Source organism: Mus caroli, unplaced genomic scaffold (genome assembly GCF_978045245.1).
Source record: "Mus caroli unplaced genomic scaffold, Mus_caroli_1 scaffold_9, whole genome shotgun sequence".
Classification (NCBI taxonomy): Eukaryota; Metazoa; Chordata; class Mammalia; order Rodentia; family Muridae; genus Mus; species Mus caroli.
The window spans coordinates 73404270-73421524 of record NW_028227264.1 but is presented as its reverse complement, the minus strand read 5'-3'; the positions used below and the strand labels follow the sequence as shown (position 1 = coordinate 73421524).

The following is a 17255-nucleotide window of genomic DNA, read 5'->3' as shown; positions in this document are numbered from 1 at the left end:
GCTGCCTAGACACTTCCATAAAAGGGCCAGCTCTGGAGCCTGGAGCCAGGAGCCGCGGTTAAAAAGCATGAAGAGATCATAGAAGGCTGACTAGACATCAGGTGCTGCCGAGGGTGGGCTCACACCTGGGTCTCTCTCTACAAGGCCCTGACTCTCCCCACTGGGAGGCTTACAGGTTCTTTCCTGGCTGGTGACATTTAGGGTGGTCTGCACCATTGTCAATAAAGATGGCATCTCCACATCATCTCTGCATGAGAGTATGAAATCCTTTCAGCTTCACCATGGCCCAGTGGAGGGTCGCTGACCTTAGAGAGCACAGATGCCCATGCCACGGGCAAGTAGTGGGGAAGGATCGACATGTTTGGCAGGTGGTGCTCCTGGCACCCGTACTGCAGCATCGAGCACCATGTTGTTGGAAGGATACTGAGGAGGATGCTAAGGATTCCATGTGTCTGGGGACCAGGGGGCACAAGTATAGTTACCTGTCTGCCACCCTGGCTTAGTAAGCCCCGAGGTGCTGATGGACGGAGCTGGAGGAAGGGGTGTTAAGTCAGAACTGCAAACTTCCAGAGCCTAAGACTAGTCCTCTCTCCCTCTGTGGCTGGGGTAGCCCCTCTGCAGGTACAGGCTCCGGTCTTCATAAAGCACTCTGCCCTAACCCTCCAGACCTGAGGACAGATGCAGGAACAGGGGCTTACTGCTAACTACCGGGTGACATCTCGCCTTCCTCAGCTCCTAAGGCAGCTGATTTTGAAAGCTCTGAATATTTCTTTTTAAGAGATCCTAAACAGTAAACAGGGATATAGGAGTAGATTTGGTCCTATAGGGCCAAATATATTAATTAATATATTAAATAATAATAGTATATTAAGGGGCAAGGGAAAAAGGGTCCGAGCATTGGCTTCTCCGGTCAAGCTCTCCTAAATGAACAACTGGCCAGAGAAAAACAGCACCAGGTGCGATGGGTGACTTCAGCAGGCATCCAATCAATATACGAGATCCTGGCAGATGCAGATCCCTTAGATCTGCAGTTAGATAGAGCGGATGCTGATGGGGAAGCCATGGGCTCTGCTTTTATCCAGTGGCCTTAGGTGAGAACCAGGTACAAAGCCCAATGAACTCCAGATGAGACCTGCTTGCTAGGTCCCGTAGCCAGGTGGGAAACTTTCCATCTGGGGTCAACACTTTCCCCCCAGGGGTTACTCGTTCGAAAAGCTAGGGTCCCACTTGTGCTTTCAGTGGGCTTAATGACAGCCGAGGAGCAGATGGGCAGACATGCAGGGCTGCAATGCTGCCACTGAATGTTCTCTCCATAAGTCATACAACTGAGGCTCGGGGAGGCAAGCGGCGCCCCTACCCTACTGTAGAGATGGAGAGACAAGGAACAGGTAGAGAAGGGTGTGGCTGTGAGTGCTGGGATGCTCAGGGAAACCCTCTGGATACCGGGATGGAGCCCGAGTTGGCTTTAACTGAAGCCTGGATGGGTCTGGTGAGTGGAACTGAACAGTGGTTCCCTCTTCTTCCTCAGCTCCAACTGACCCACTGAGAGACATGTGACTCATAATTAAGCCCAGTTAGACTGTGTAGCTGAAAGCAAGTGCTTTCAACTCAACATGTAGAGCAGTGAGCGTAAAAAAGCACGTGGAAAATGTGATGGTTTGTATATGCTTGGCTCAGGGAGAGGCACGGTTAGAAAGTGTGGTCCTTGTGGGAGTGGGCGTGGCCTTGTTGGAGTGGGTGTGTCACTGTAGGTGTGGGCTATAAGACTCTTATTCTAGCTGCCTGGAAGTTAGTATTCTGCTAGCAGCCTTCAGATGGAGATGTAGAACTCTCAACTCCTGCACCATGCCCACCTGGATGCTGCCATGCTCCTGCCTTGATGATAGTAGACTGAACCTCTGAACCTGTAAGCCAGCCCCAATTAAATGTTGTCCTTATAACAGCTGCCTTGGTCATAATATCTATTCACAGCAATGAAACCTTAACTAAGACAGAGGACAAGACAGGGGCAGCCTGCCTGTCAACGTAGTGACAGAGGAAGGAAGAGTCACCAAGCTGGTGAGCCAGAAGAGGAAGAAGTGGTTCCCAGAGGCAACCGCAGCCAGTCACATGACCTTCCCATGCCCTGTCTAAGCCTGGCAGTCCTGTCTATGCACAAGAGAGACGCTAGGGCAGCTACTTCCCTACCTTTACCACCACCTCTGACAAAGGAAGCTCATGTGAGATTGCAGCTCCCTGCCCTGTATTCTGTGGAACTTATCAGATGCCACCTGTGATGGTTCGTAGATTTTCAGACCAGGGAGTGGCACCATCTGGAGGTGTGGCCTGGTTGGAATAGGTGTGTCACTGTGGGTGTGGGCTTAAGACTCTCATCCTAGTTGCCTGGAAGTCAGTCTTCCACTAGCAGCCTTTGGATGAAGACGTAGAACTCTCAGCTCTGCCTGCGCCATGCCTGCCTGGCTACTGGACTGAACCTCTGAACCTGTAAGCCAGCCCCAATTAAATGTTGTTTTTTTATAAGACTTGCCTTGGTCATGGTGTCTGTTCACAGCAGTAAAACCCTAACTAAGACACCATCCCACTGAAAAGGAGCCCAGCACATTGCTCCTCCCTCAAAGGTGGCAAGAACACAGGCCAAAGGCTGCTTATTGATGGCACGGGGAAATCACCATCAGTGGATGTCGTGGGGGAAAGGGGAGAATGAAGTTTCTGGGCTGAAAACATCAACTTTCTTAGCTAGACTCATGCCCCTAAATTGTGGACCCTTCCCTTTGTCATTTAAAACCTTACATCCAGTGTTCATGGTTTTCCGAGAAAAGAACACCAGGAGGAAGTGGAAGGTTCTAGGCAAACAACATGCTATTCTCCTGTTCACTGTTGCCTCAGATGGGGACCTGAGCTCACCAGGTCACACTCCATCAACATGAGGAAAACAGCGAGCTTTGTTCCAGCATAAGGAGTGAGGGGCAAGGACAGAGGCTGCTGTAGCCATGCAGTACAGGAGCACCGTTCTTTCTACTTTACCCCGATATCCTGCCTACATGACTATGCTCTACTCTGCAGAGTCATGGATTCCCCAAGGACAGCACATTTCCTGTGCTGTGCCCGAGTCTGAGGCTGCCCTGTGTCCCCCACCAGCCGCACTTACCTCTCCTTTTTTCACCGTCATGGACTGTCGGCGGGGCGTGATCTCCTCGTTGATGCTGGATAGGAAGTTCTGAGAGATTCGGAGGGCGTCTTGCAGCAGGGAATGGTCAGGATGGCTGGACGGGGTGTGTTTTAGCAAGTCCTGCCCCGGGTGGAGAGAGCAGAGTTAGTCAGAACAGGATCGGCAGAGACCACTGTGTGAAACCATCCAGTCACACGGAGTGCAGGTCAGAGCTGCAGGCCTACTAAGAACACCTCAGTGAGCTCCGTCTTGGAAGCAGGCGTTCACCCCAATGGCATGACCATGAGCTCAGTGAGAAGGAACTATCATTATAAAGACCTAGGGTAGGGATTCTGGCCCTTGGTATTATTAACACCGGGGCTAGATGAATGCTTTATTATAGTGGGATAAAAAGGGCTGTCCTGTGTGGCACAGACATTTGGCAATGCCGCAGGCCACTGCGTGCACTCGCTGCCCATAACATCCTCATTTTCAACTGTGCTGGCCAAATATCTTTGGCCATTGATGTTGGTATCCTGAAGGCAGAACTGGTTATGGCCCTGAAATCCTGGCCTAGACAAGACTGGGAGAAAGGCCCTTAGTTCCTCCAGGTTCCCTTCCCTCAGATGAGCACCAGTCCTTCTTCCTAAGCAGACAGAAATATTACTAATTTACATACTGCCCATGGTAAGCAGCTCCCTGATTCAGAGAACCCCTTCCCCTGTCAACTTGCAAACCTAACTACAAAGAGAACCTGGAGAGACTGAGTAGGTCCACTTCTCCTCCCATCCCTCCTAAGCAGCTGTTTTCCCTACCAGGATTCTGTGTTACACAAATGCCCAATGTCTGGACCAATCACAGCCATAGGCAGATGACAGTATCACAGAGTCAAATGGATAGGCTACCTGGCCAGGATCTCTGAATTGTTACTATTTCACAATCCTAGAATAATCTAGAAAGCAAACCTTCATGAGGAGTTGTCTAGACCAGGATTGCTTGTAGGCATACCTGTGGGGAAAGTATCTTAATTATATGGGAAGACCTGTTCACTGTGGGTGGTACCAAACCTAGTTGGGGCATTATAAATTGTGTTAAGTGTGGAGACAGCAGCTGTCCACAGCATGCACACATTCATCATCTCTCTGCTCTCGACTGTGATGTGACTGGCTGCTTCAAGATCTATCACCCTGATAGCACCTGTTCACAGAGCTCAGGGGCATCAGATTACCTTGGAACTGGAGTTACAGGTGACTGTGACTCACCCGATGTGGGGACTAAGAATCAAGCTTAATGTCCTCCAGAGGAGCAGTACTTAACCGCTGAGCCATCTCTCCAGCCCCATCCAAAAATTCAATCAGAGTACAATAAGGAATAATAAAGCTGGCCTTTAATCCCAGCACTTGGGAGGCAGAGGCAGGACAATTTCTGAGTTCGAGGCTAACCTGGTCTACAGAGTGAGTTCCAGGACAGCCAGGGCTACACAGAGAAACCCTGTCTCGAAAAAACCAAAAAAGAAAAAGAAAAAGACTAGTAAAGTACTCTAAGCCCAGTACTTAGGAGGCTGAGGCAGAGGAACCATGAGTTCAAGGCCAGCTTAAGCTACAAAGCAAAACCCTGGTGCACGATGGGATACTATATAGCTGTAAAAAAAAAAAAAATCAAAGCCTGGGCCAAAAAGAAACAATAATCTCTATTTATGTTATTAATAGGAAGGAAGTAGTGTGAACAATTACACTTTCTGAGTAACTAAAAAAGATGTTCACACATTAGCTTACACATAAGCCCTCTCGTGGGGACTCATTAGTAGGAGGGGAACCAAATATTTAGGTAGACTTTGTCAGCATGAATGCTATTAACGGGGTTTCCCTGGGGCAGCAAGGCCGAAGTTGTTTCTGTTTTCTCATTTTGTGTCTCAGTACAGAGTGGTCGTGGGTCTCCTGCTGCACCCTACCCTGCAAGGCTGGGAGTCAACACCAACCACCCTGACTGTTTCTCAGGAAACCTCTGCTCACACACTTCACTGTGATACAATGTTCCCACTCACAGACCCCTGCCTGTGTGCGATAGGATACTCCTTCTCTGTTGGTCCCAGTGGAGGCACCTGGAGATACTATTACTTCTGTCCCTCAGCAACCTCCAAGGAGGTCCTGCATTCTCAATAAAGGTGGTAATGGAACAGCTGGGCACAGGTTAGCAGTGGGCAAAAGGCCAGCGTTAACCTTGAGATGGGAGACCTAAGTGAAGGGGCCTTCTCTAGCTGGCCTGAGGACAGGGGGAGGACCCAGGCGACCCTGGGAGGACTCACGTGAAGGACTAGTGTGCTCCTCGTCACCCGGTCCACAGGCTTGTAGAGCAGAGCTGTGGAGAGACAGGCAGGGGGAGATATGACCACACTTGGAGAAAACAAAGTAAACCTGCCTCCTGGTGCTTCAAGGCCAGGAGGAAGGGCAGGCCCACCTCCCCTTTGCAGGGCCATGAGGCCAAACCTGGAGCATCTATCTGCCATGCTGTAGGCTCTGAGTTCAGGGCTGCTGCTCAGGCCCGAGCCACTGGAAAGGTTCAGTATGGACGTGGTGCTGCCTGGGATTATTGTCAAGGAGGATGGTGAGGGCCCCAATTCTAGCCTGCAGAGGACCAGGATGTGGCTCCCAAAGTCCATGGCTGGACAAGTTTTAGAAGCTCGGATCTGAGAAGGACAGAAGCCAACTGGGACACAAATATTAGCTCTTGATCTGGTGGGTGCTATGGGATGGGACTTATTTGGGGACACCGGGGCCAGCCTTGGTCATCTTTATTTCTCCTACATAGCAATAAGCATCGTTTACACAAGCACAGACACTTAAGGTCTTGCTAACATACGCCAAGCACACTTCTTTACATAACTGATACAACTTTCATGGCCGCTGCAGGGTACACACTGTTGTCCCCTGCGCCTCCTACCCCCTGGCTTTTTTGGGTAGTTTCAGCTATAGCCCAGGCTTGCCTTGAACTCAGAAGTCTGCCTGCCTCTGCCTCCTGAGTACTGGGATTAAAGACCTGTGCCACCACTGCCCAGCTGCTGTCTCCATTTTTTAGACAGGGAAACTGGGGCTCAGAAGGGCTGGGGAGGGGGTAAGTTCTGGGGATGAGAAATATGTCCACGGTTCTCTGTGAGTGAATATAACTGTTTGCACCAGCCTCACTCCCCTTAACACCAGCCTCACTGTTAACACCAGCCTCACTGTTCACACTAGCCTAAATATTCACACCAGCCTAACTATTCACACTACTCTGTTCACACTAGACTAACAATCCAATCAAAAAGCAACTTAGTACTTTCCAGGTTGAACTCCTGTGTCCCCCTCAGGCCCTTTATGTGAGGATGCACTTGCCTCGTTATCTGCTGTCTATAGCTGATATGCACTCCCTTTGAAACTTGACTGGGCTCTGGCCCCGTGAGTGACTGAGTTAATCTACGCATGGATTATCAAGGAAACGGCTTGCCAGTGATTTGAACTATCTCTGGCACACTTGTCTGCCTTGTTGTGAGATGGCCTATGCTACCTGGAGACTCTGTAGAGTCCCCACTGGCAAGGATGCCCTTACTGTATGCAGCTGCCTGACCTTGAACTTCTCATCCTTTCTGGCTGTGAGCCAAATGAACCTTTCCCTGTGCGTGCGTGCGTGCGTGCGTGCGTGCGTGCGTGTGTGTGTGTGTGTGTGTGTGTGCGAGCTTGTGTGTATTGAGACTGAGCATAGGGGGCCGTGCATGCTAAAAAAGCACTATATGTAACACCAAGCTATAGCCCCAGACCAAATAAAGCAAGCGTTATTGTTTTATGGCACACTCAACTAAGAGATGTGTGGTAGCTCTTATCAATAATCCCACCTCAGAGGAGGCTGAGTCAGAATAACAGTGAGTTCTAGGCAAGTCTAAACCATAGTGTGAGACCCTGTCTCAAAACCCAATAAAATAAAACAAAGAACTCAGTGGTTCTACTCAGTTGCAGCATCAAAAACCAGATTACTACCTATAAAAGAGGCCAGTGGAGACAATGTGATGGCATTTTTTGTTTGTTTGTTTGTTTTGAGACAGGGTTTCTCTGTGTAGCTCTGGCTGTCCTGGAACTCACTCTGTAGACCAGGCTGGCCTCGAACTCAGAAATCTACCTGCCTCGCCTCCCAAGTGCTAGGATTAACGGCGTGCGCCACCACTGCCCGGCGACAGACTTGTCTTGATCTCATTCTTTTTGCCCTGCCATGACCAAAGCTGACCTCTGCCCCTGCTCCCCCACTGCTTGAAGTCTAACTTCAAGTACATGAAGTCTACTCATAAGTAGGCTTCTATAAAGAAGATGAGAGTGGTGACCCAATGAGGCGTAGCATCTGTCTGTCTTTCCAGCAACATCCCCTTTGTTGGAAGGGGTCGCCACCACCAGGGCACAAAGAACCGTTCCTCTGCCGAGAGAACTTACTTTCCAAAGAGTTCTTGGTAGTTGAGTCCTTGACGTCCTTGTTGCTTCTGGCCCGCAGGTTCTGTGGAGGGAAAGAGGACAGACATGCTCACGCGGAGCAGCAGAAGCAGCTTGGACACAGCCCAACAGAAAGCTTGGGCTTCTCTCCCCACAGAGACCTCTATGTGTAGTGTGTGTCAGGGAGCCACACTGAACCACCAAATGAAAACACGGGTCTAGCAATGACCCGTGAACAAGATGAGCACAAAGGGTACCCCTTAGACCAGAGGTTCTCAATCTGTGGGTTGCGACCCCTTTGGAGGGTGAATGACCCCTTCACGGGACCGTTAGAAAGTGCAGGTATTTACATTATGATTCGTAACTAGCAAGATTATAGTTATGAAGTGGAAATGAAAGAATTTTATGGTTGGGGTCATCACAACGTGAGGCATCGTATTAAGAGGTCACAACAGTAGGAAGGTTGACAACTACCCTAGATGGTCCCTTAGGACAAGGTTCTTCAACCGCTGTGTGCATTCAGAGGTCAGAAATTCCTTGTCCTGGGTGTTTGCCCTATGTGGCTGCCCTAAGCAACATCCCTGGTCTCTGTCTTCAGGTGCAGGGACAACCCATCCTTCTGCCAAATGCTCCTTTGGGAACAAACTCATCTACAGAGGAAGACTTCTGAGACAGAGAATTCTGCACAGGCAAAGTGCTTACTTAGAGCAGTTTAATGTCAGCCGAGGAACTGGTCACTCAAAAGAATCCTCACTCACTTTTGGTGATGGCTAGTGCCGGGGGCTGGGGGCGGGCACCACCAGACAGATAGTCATGTTTTACCTTTAGCCAATCTCATGAGTGGAAACGCACACACATACTGGCTATAACATGCTAATGGAATGCTTTATTATAAAATGAGCTACTAAGACAGAAAGCAAGGATTGTTAGTGGAATGACAACAGAGAGGTGTCTCGTTCAGTCAGAGGTGGGGAGATGATGTTAAAGCATCCCAGTGATGTGTAGTCTCTGGGAGGCAGCTGCTGCATCCTGATGTTAAGCTCCTGAATAAATGCATACCCGCTATAGGAACAGGAACAGCCTCTGGGATCACCCTCCTAATCCTGCGCTACAACTAATGTCTTGGGACTGGTATTGCCTAGCTCACTAGGGACAAAGCCTGCTGTGCACTTGGGTACCTTTCCTCAGAGGTTAACAGCCCTTGCACTGGCTATTCCTGCTCAGCTGTTCCCGGAAGGTATAAGGAGCTATGGATGCTAAACATGACTGCCGGGTGCTGAGTAACTCCAACTCTCCTGGACAGTGTAAGGCACAAGGTGCCCTGGCTCAAGGAGACTTAAGAGTTGAATCATACATCCCCCCACCCCCGCTCTTCCCCCTGACTCCAGAAGGCATCTTTATTGAACTTTCATTTATCATTTGGAGAGCTAGAATCCCACAGAAGCCAGATGGGCATCTCTGGATACCACCTCACACATCTCTCTAGCAACTGGTCTTGGGAAAGACTGACAGATCATTACCTGCCCTGCACTTGTGGGCAACCCTTCAGAGAGCCCCATGCAAGAGTACTGACAGTCCCGGGATGCAGTCCCCACCACAAGCACACAGCCTGCTGCTGTTCCGCCACCTCCTCCTTCTTTTAAAATGATCTATTTTATGTATAAGTACACTGTAGCTATTAGACACACCAGAAGAGGGCAGTGGGTCCCATTACAGATAGTTGTGAGCCACCATGTGGTTGCTGGGAATTGAACTCAGGACCTCTGGAAGAGCACTCAGTGCTCTTAACCTCTGAGCCATCTCTCCAGGCCCTGCTGCTTCTTCTTTAAGCTTCATTTTACTCTCTTTAGGCAGCTGGTATTTCTGCCTAAATGCAGAGGGCATTTTGGAAACAGATAACAGAACAGATGGATAACAGAACAGATGTTGTTCACATGGTACAAGAACCACCAAGGCTCAGAGAGAGCCACTGGCCTACAACTTGCATCCCAGTCTTGGCCCAAATCCCCACTGCAGCAGGTAGTAGGACCATGTGGACCCCTTCCCAGGTGTCATCCCACCACAGCCTCCTCCATCTTGGGTACAATCTTGTCTGGCTAGACTCAGACTTGGCCACTTAACTAGAGCCTGCTGTTCAAGAATCCAGTATTTTATCTGCTAGGGTCATTTGGGATTTTATAGAAATACTGAAGCTGATAAGGGTATGGGAAGTAGTTAGTTTAATGAAAAAGGCTAAGAAAAGGATAAAAGCCAAGACCACAGATGTCTAGATCATGCGATAAATGACAAAATAATACAAAGGCCCTGGAACATGGATCAGGTATGACAGCCAAAGGTTTTCTCTCAGCAAGAGAAATCCAACTCAGTTGAGGTTTGGTCTTTTGTAGTAATGCTAAACACTGGTCCTCAAGGCCTGGTTGATGAGAGAATCTTTCATATACACAATGGATACTATGTAACCTTGCCCTCCATGTTATCCCTGTTTGGTGAATAAAGATGCCTACAGCCTACCGATGAGCAGAAGAGAGATTGGTAGAGTTTAGGTTCCGGGTTTGGGGTCTGAGGAGAAGGATGAAGGGAGAAGGAAGAAGGTGGAGAGAGGTGAGATACCATGGGGTAGGCAAGCTTGAAAATATGGCCATGAGGGCTGGCCAGTTCGAGTTAAGAGCAGCCCAGATGGAACATAGCAAGTTATAATTTGGGGTTATTGATAGGAAAGTAGACATAATAGCACAGTGGGTAGATATTTGCCTAGCTCTAGTGCTAATTAAGGCTGTTATAAATATAAAAGTTGTGTGATTTTTATCTAGGAAATGAATGATCAAATCGGGGCGTGTACTTGACATTTCTCCTCTTTCTTTGAGTATGCGTGCCTGTGTGCGATTCCCCTGGTGCTGCTGGTCTTGAGTTCATCCCTCACGCAGGCACATATGGAGGCCAGAGGAGAACGCTGAACACCTTCCTCCATTGGGCACCACCTTATTCCCTTGAGATGGGATCTCTCTTGGAACATGAAGTTCTCTAGTTAACCGGGTTGGCTGACCAGCAAGTGCCTGCCTGTGCCTTCTAACACCAGGATTACAGGTACATGAGGCCTTATTTGGCTTTCATGTAGGTGCTAGGGTTTTAAACTCGGGGTCCCATGCTTGCGTAATAAATGTTCTTACCCATGCATCACCTCCCTGCACCTACATGTTCCTCTCTAACACTGCCTTTCTGCATGGAGAGCTTTCCTCCCGGACCCCTTGTTTAATGCAAGAAAGAGAAGTCAGTTGCAGCTCTGAGCGAAGTGAGAATTATACCAAGGTGACAGTGACAAAAGCCCCCAAGAGAGAAAAATGTCAAGTGTCTGTCACTGACACTGTAGAGATATGACAGGGAAGGGAGAAAAATCCTGTGTAGAGTAGAGAGATAGAGACCCACAGGTGATAACCGGCCTGGCTGCCAGCCTCAAGTGTCCTGTTTATGGTCTCTGTAACTGAGGCGCTCTTTTAAGGCCTAGAGACTCACAACACACCATGGCTTGAGGTTTTAGTCCATTAAGGTTAAATGCAAATAGGAAGAAAGCAACCTTCAGGCCTGGGGTGCTACAGCCTGGAGCTTCCACTAGTAGAGGTCTACAGGAACAACAACTTTGAACCCTGGTGCTCAAAGATGGTTGGCAGGAAAGCCACAGAGCAGATGGCTTCTGCACAGCCTCTAGTGACAAGAATGCAGAGCAGATCTCATTGTGGTGGTTTGAGTGGCACTGTTAGGAGATGTGGCCAGGTTGGAGGAAGCATGTCACTGGAGGCAGGCTTTGAGGTTTCAGATGCTCAAATCAGGCCCAGTCTGTGTGTCTTGTTGTCTGCCTGTCTCTCTCCTTGACACCTGTGTATTCAGATGTAGAACTCTCAGCTCCTCTCCAATACCATGTCCATCTGCACACTGCCGTGCTTCCTCCCACAACAATAATGGACTAAACTTCTGAACTGTAAGCCAGCCCCCCCAAAGAAATGTCTTCCTTTATAAGAATTGCTGTGGTCGCGATGTCTTTTCACAGCAATAGGAACTCTAATGAAGACTCCCACGGTGGGACACAGGGTAGAATTACAATAACGTCAGACAAGATAAGGGAACCAGGGTACATGGTTGCTGATGTTTGAATGTGTCCTCCAAAAGCCCATGTACCAGGAAACAGGAAACAGGAAGCCCTACTATGCATGTTCACGGTGTCTGAAGCTGGGATCTTTGATGTGGATAGGATTAGATAAGGTCACAAAGGTAGACCTTAACTGATCTGCTTGGTCTATCCTGACATGTAACATTCTGTCATAATACAGCAAGACACTCAACAGATGTACCTCAATGTGGTGGTCTGAATATGCTTGGTCCAGAGAGTGACATTATTAGAAGGTGTGGCCTTGTTGGAGGAAGTGTGTCATTGTTGGGGTGGGTTTTAAGACCCTTGTCCTAGCTTCCTAGAAGCCAGCCCTCTCTTGTCTGTCTTTGGATAAAGATGTAGAACTCTCAGCTTCTCTTGCATCATGCCTGCCTGGATGCTGCCCTGCTCCCATCAATGATAATGGACTGAACCTCTGAACCTCAATGTGACCAGGCTTCTCAGTTTCCAACCATAGCTGAATACATTCCTATTCTTTATAAAGTACACAGTCCTGAACACTTTGCAATAGATTAAGACATCGGTGAGCCTCTGGAATCAGGCCCTGCCCCTTGGGTAACAGCACTGTCAGGACTATTCCTATTGAATCACGACAGTGTCCAGCCATGGAGCTGACCCAGAGAACTCTGAGTCAGAGCTGGGGTTCATACCATCCTTTAATCTGCTCTACTTTGTTCTCCCAACGACCGTCCCACAATGCATCACACATCGCATCGAGGGAGTGGGAGGACACGGTGGGAGTCAGCAGTACTCTGGCCTGCACGACAGCGTCATGGCGCTTGCTCATTACCTCAGAGATTTCTGCAAACTGAGCGTTGGCCTGACAGCACTTCTCTGCAGTTTCCATGGCCACTCCGTAGTTATCCACAAAGGCTCGGTACACACCCAGCTGGCTGGCCTGCAGGGAGGAAGGAGGAGGGGGTGAGACAGAGGTGGGATAGGTGGGTACCCGCTCCCCACTGTTCCGAGGATTGGGTTCTCCAGCATAGCTCTGGAAAAATCCCAGCTATGGCAGACAGCGCGAGGGCTGCAGAAACCTGCTCTTCCGCGCTCCTCCTCCCACTTGCTTCACCTCCCCACACACACGGAGCACGATCCCCTCTCCTAAAATGACACGTTGAGAAGTGAGTCATAGCCCTGGACAGGTAATGGCCCCCTTCGGAGCTCCTTCCTATTCCTCCCACTCTGCTTGCATAAAGGATGCCAGCAGCTTAAACTTGAGGTGAGCCTCCAGATGAACGCTCCTATGCAGGTAAAATGGAGGAGGCCGCCCTGGCCAGGGTCCATGGAGCCTGGGTACCATGGTGCTAGGAAATCCTGTCAGGCAGGTGAGGAACATGTCTGGCTGACTGGAAAGAGGAGCTCTGACTGTTAGCTGCCATTCCTAAACCTCACAGGGGGCGCCTGGCTCTCACATACCCAGCAGGTAGAAGGCCTGCCAGCCACAAGGCAAGAGGCATATGGTGTTGGTCTTTTATTCAATAAACAGACATCGATAGAGGTTTCCTTCACTGAGTTCCTGCTCCCATACACACTCAACTAAGCACAATTTCCATGGGTAGATGGAAGGATGTGTGGCCTCACCATGATCATCGCTGGGTCTCACATCATTTAGGGTTGGTGAGGGAAAACAACCTAGTCTTCACAAGCAACAACAGCATGCGGACCCAGGGCAGGCGTGCTGGCTAGGACTGAGCCTCCCACAGCAGCTGCCCTGAGGCTAGAAACCTGGAGCATCTGCTGTTCCTGGAGCTCTCTCTGGTTCAGCATACATTTCAGTTCCATGTGCATTTGCATTTATATGCTGTGCGGCATGCTTGAATCCCAGACCGTCCTCCACGGAGCAACCGTAAGACTCGGGATACTCCTCCACTCCGTCTTCTCTTTTGCAGGCCACTGAGTGAAGGCCTCCTGGCTGCCAGAGGGTCATGAGGGCCTCTCTGAGAGGAGTCTGGAGCATTTCAGCTGAGGACCACTTTTGTGACTTTTCTTTCCTCTTGCCTAAGGGCTTACTTCTTTCAGACATGAGAAATATTAAAAAATTAATTCTTACGATTTTGGCAACCTGACACTGGAACTGAATGATAACAATAAAAACGGAGATTGCCAGTATCTCATTAGTATGCCGTGGGATGGACACGAATCCCTATGGTGGTCATTCTGTACCAAAAGGACGGGAGGAAATATCTGTCCAACTCAAAGCAGCCTGTCCCCTTCAGAAATCGTCAGTTCTAGGAACTGATACAGAGAGAAGGAGCCTAGAGACATCATAGCCAAATACATGCAACACTGGACAGGACTGGATTTTGAATCAGACAGGGATTGGGGGAGAGAATTTCAACTACAAACAAAACCTCATACACTGAGAATGAACTACAGGAAATGGGCACAGTTGCAATAACTCAAGAGTCCAGGGCTCTAGAACAAGTGCCAACAATGGAATAGGTACAGAGAACTCCTTGGGTCCTAGGACTCCCGAAGGGATTCTGGGCTAGTCTTGCTGTTGTCTGAAAGGGTGGAGAGTAGGGCTGTGTATGTCTGTCTGTCCTGGTAAGTCCTTAGCACTCAGCTCAGGTTAAAAACACATGAGATAAGCCGGGCGTGGTGGCGCACGCCTTTAATCCCAGGAGGCAGAGGCAGGCGGATTTCTGAGTTTGAGGACAGCCTGTTCTACAAAGTGAGTTCGAGGACAGCCAGGGCTATACAGAGAAACCCTGTCTCAAAAAACCAACCAACCAACCAACCAAACACATGAGATGCTCAGCAGACAGACTGGGGATTAACTCCCCTGCAGCATCTCATACATGCAGACAGCTGAAGAGCAACACAGAAACCAAAAGTAATGTTCTAAATCTTCCATTCCAACATCCCCGAGTTTTAGAAGACTGGGAAAGAAAAGTCCCTGAGTGGTTTCCGAATACTGTTTTAGGGTGAGTGCTGGGTGTGCCGCCCCTCCCCCACATCAGCACCACTCTTTGCTTTTCTGAAGGCTTCTGGTTGAGTCTGCTCTGCAAGGTTTAAACTTATTGACACTTATTGACACATGGCAAGAAGAGAAAGGGAGAAGAGACCAGAGAGATAAGGAGAGCCAAGAGGACAGCCACACCTTGGACTGGGGCCAGTGGCCTCCTGCTACATAACCCTTTACTCAAGATTGAAACATTCCATTCTGCACAGAGCTCCTGGAGTAAGAAGGTAAACAACTCAAAACAGATTCAGGAAGTCCCTGAAACTGACCAGATTCACTAGGCCCCCTTCTGCCAAAGTAAACAATAAAAGCTGAGTTTCTCTCAGACAAGCTAAGCTGCAAAGACTGTTTTTGAGACCAGACACAGATCAGCTGCCTGGAAAAATCAGAAAACAGACAAGCTGCCTGGAAGAGGTTTAGAGCAACTGAGGTCCCCTAAAAGGACACTCTGGGAACACTGGACAGTGTGTTCCAGGTTCTCAGCTTTTGTGAGCTGTTACCTGTGCTGGGCTGGCTTTGGTGATGCAGCTGTCATTGAGTCATTTCTGCTCCTCAACCAGACTCTTGTTAGTCACCCCAATAAAACTCACTGGTTCACCAAGATGGACTTTGGTGATATCTATACTTTGGTTTGTTATAGGATCCCTATCTGGCACAAGTGAGGCAAATAGGATGAGTAGGGTGAGTAGGGTGTGTGTGTCTCCCCAGGAAAAATTTTGTCACATGATATCTGGGTGTATGGTACTCAATAAGGTGTGTAGCTATGGGTCATCTTCAGGAACCCTGCACTTATAGGGACTCCACCTTTGGATCACTATTAAGCCAGAAGAACTTATTTTCTGCATGAGGAGAAGGTTACAAGCAAAGTGTGTGTGTGTGTGTGTGTGTGTGTGTGTGTGTGTGTAAGAAGTACCGGCAATCTAGGAATTAGGATCAGCCACCTCCAGAAACAGACCAAGGCCAGCATTGACTTCCTGTGGCTTTTCTAGGAGGGGTAACCTCTCTGCTGGGCAGTTCTGCCTCTTTCCCTATTCCTACCCTGTACTAACATCTCCCTGAGTACCTGTCAGATTCTTGATCAGTTCTAATCTACTGAGGATTTACAGAAATTCTAATCCGCTGTCTAACTCCTCTTGTCTTTTGGTTTAACGGCCCCTTATGCTAGGCAGATGTACCCCTTTATGGCATATATAAACAAAGGACTCATTTAAGCTTCCGTGTACAATCAATCTCTTTGAAAACAGTACCTGCCTTACAGGGCCACCCCAGTGCAGGTAAGATGGTGCATGCCCCCTGGGCACACCTTCTGCCCCTTCAGATCACAGTGGGACCCAGCTCTGTAGGAAGCAGCTTTGCTCACAGCATGTGGCTGTCACCTGATCCAAGCTTCTCTGTGGAGGTTCCTAGCTTCACACACTCCCTCTCTTTCTTCTCTTATTTACCAAGTTGGCCTAGGTTGGTCCCCTAAACTCCTGGGCTCCAACACTCATTGCTTCAGCTTCCCAAACAGCTGAAGTGACATTTATATACCTCACACCCAGACTCCAGCTTTGAATCACCTCGAGGCCTAATCCAATATGATCACTATGTAAATAGCTGTTGTGCTGTATTGTTGAGGGGACAATACCAAAGAAACACCGTACAAGCAGCACATGCATAATTCTTTTTCAGCTCTTGGATAGTTCAATGTGCAGATGAGAAACCTGCAGATACAAAGGCTGACCTGTAACTAAGTCCCAGTGTGCTGTCATATATAGTCACCTCTCCACTAAGAGCCCAAGTCTGGCTGAGCTGGGCAGCAAAAACATTTTGGTCCCAAAGGCAGCTTGATCTGTGTGGACACTGGGAACCCCAAGCAATACTATAGGGAGCCAAGATCAGGACAACAGACTTACTGGGCTCCAGCTGGGCTGGCCACGTGTCCCTCCACCTCACCCTCCCAGAGGCCTGCCCTTTGGCACCAAAGGTACTCAGACACACCCCAGGCTCTCCCGATTGTCTCCTGAGTTATCTCCCTGTGACACATGTCCAAGGGACAAACCTAGTCCTTTGCCAGCTACAGCCACAGCTGCATGCGCCAGCCTCTCCAAGCCACTCACCAGCTTCTGGAAGAGGTCCCCTACACGCTGCTGGTGGCTCCACTGCTGCACTCGGGGGAACAGCCCATCGTAGAACTCCTTGTGGATCTCGTAGAGCTCAGGCACTTTGAAGAAAATGGTCTCAATCTGCTGGCTGGTCAGCACAGGCTGAGAGGTGGTGGCAGCGGCTTTCAGAGGCTTCATGGGCTGGAGGACGGCACAGGTGAAATGGCTTCATTCATTCATTCATCTACCTACCTACCTTCATCTATCTATCTATCTATCTATCTATCTATCTATCTATCTATCTATCTATCTATCTATCTCTACCTACCTACCTACCTACCTACCTACTTACCTACCTATCTACCTACCTTGGTGTTGCAATCAGGTGCAGGTAGGAGCTTGGGCACGCTAGAAAGACTAGTACTTTCCCACTAAACTACAT

At 49.1% G+C, this 17255-nt stretch overlaps 1 protein-coding gene across 1 annotated transcript in view; it reads right to left on the bottom strand.

The window, feature by feature from the left end:
• Window positions 1-17255, bottom strand: part of Bcr (BCR activator of RhoGEF and GTPase) — a 124317-nt gene that overhangs the window by 36940 nt on the left and 70122 nt on the right. Inside the window, exons 4-8 of the mRNA XM_021173661.3 lie at window positions 16829-17014; window positions 12552-12659; window positions 7603-7663; window positions 5454-5506; window positions 3149-3289 (exon numbers count right to left, since the gene is read on the bottom strand). Coding sequence (XP_021029320.1) covers window positions 3149-3289; window positions 5454-5506; window positions 7603-7663; window positions 12552-12659; window positions 16829-17014 — 549 coding nt within the window. The remainder of the gene's footprint in view (window positions 1-3148; window positions 3290-5453; window positions 5507-7602; window positions 7664-12551; window positions 12660-16828; window positions 17015-17255) is intronic.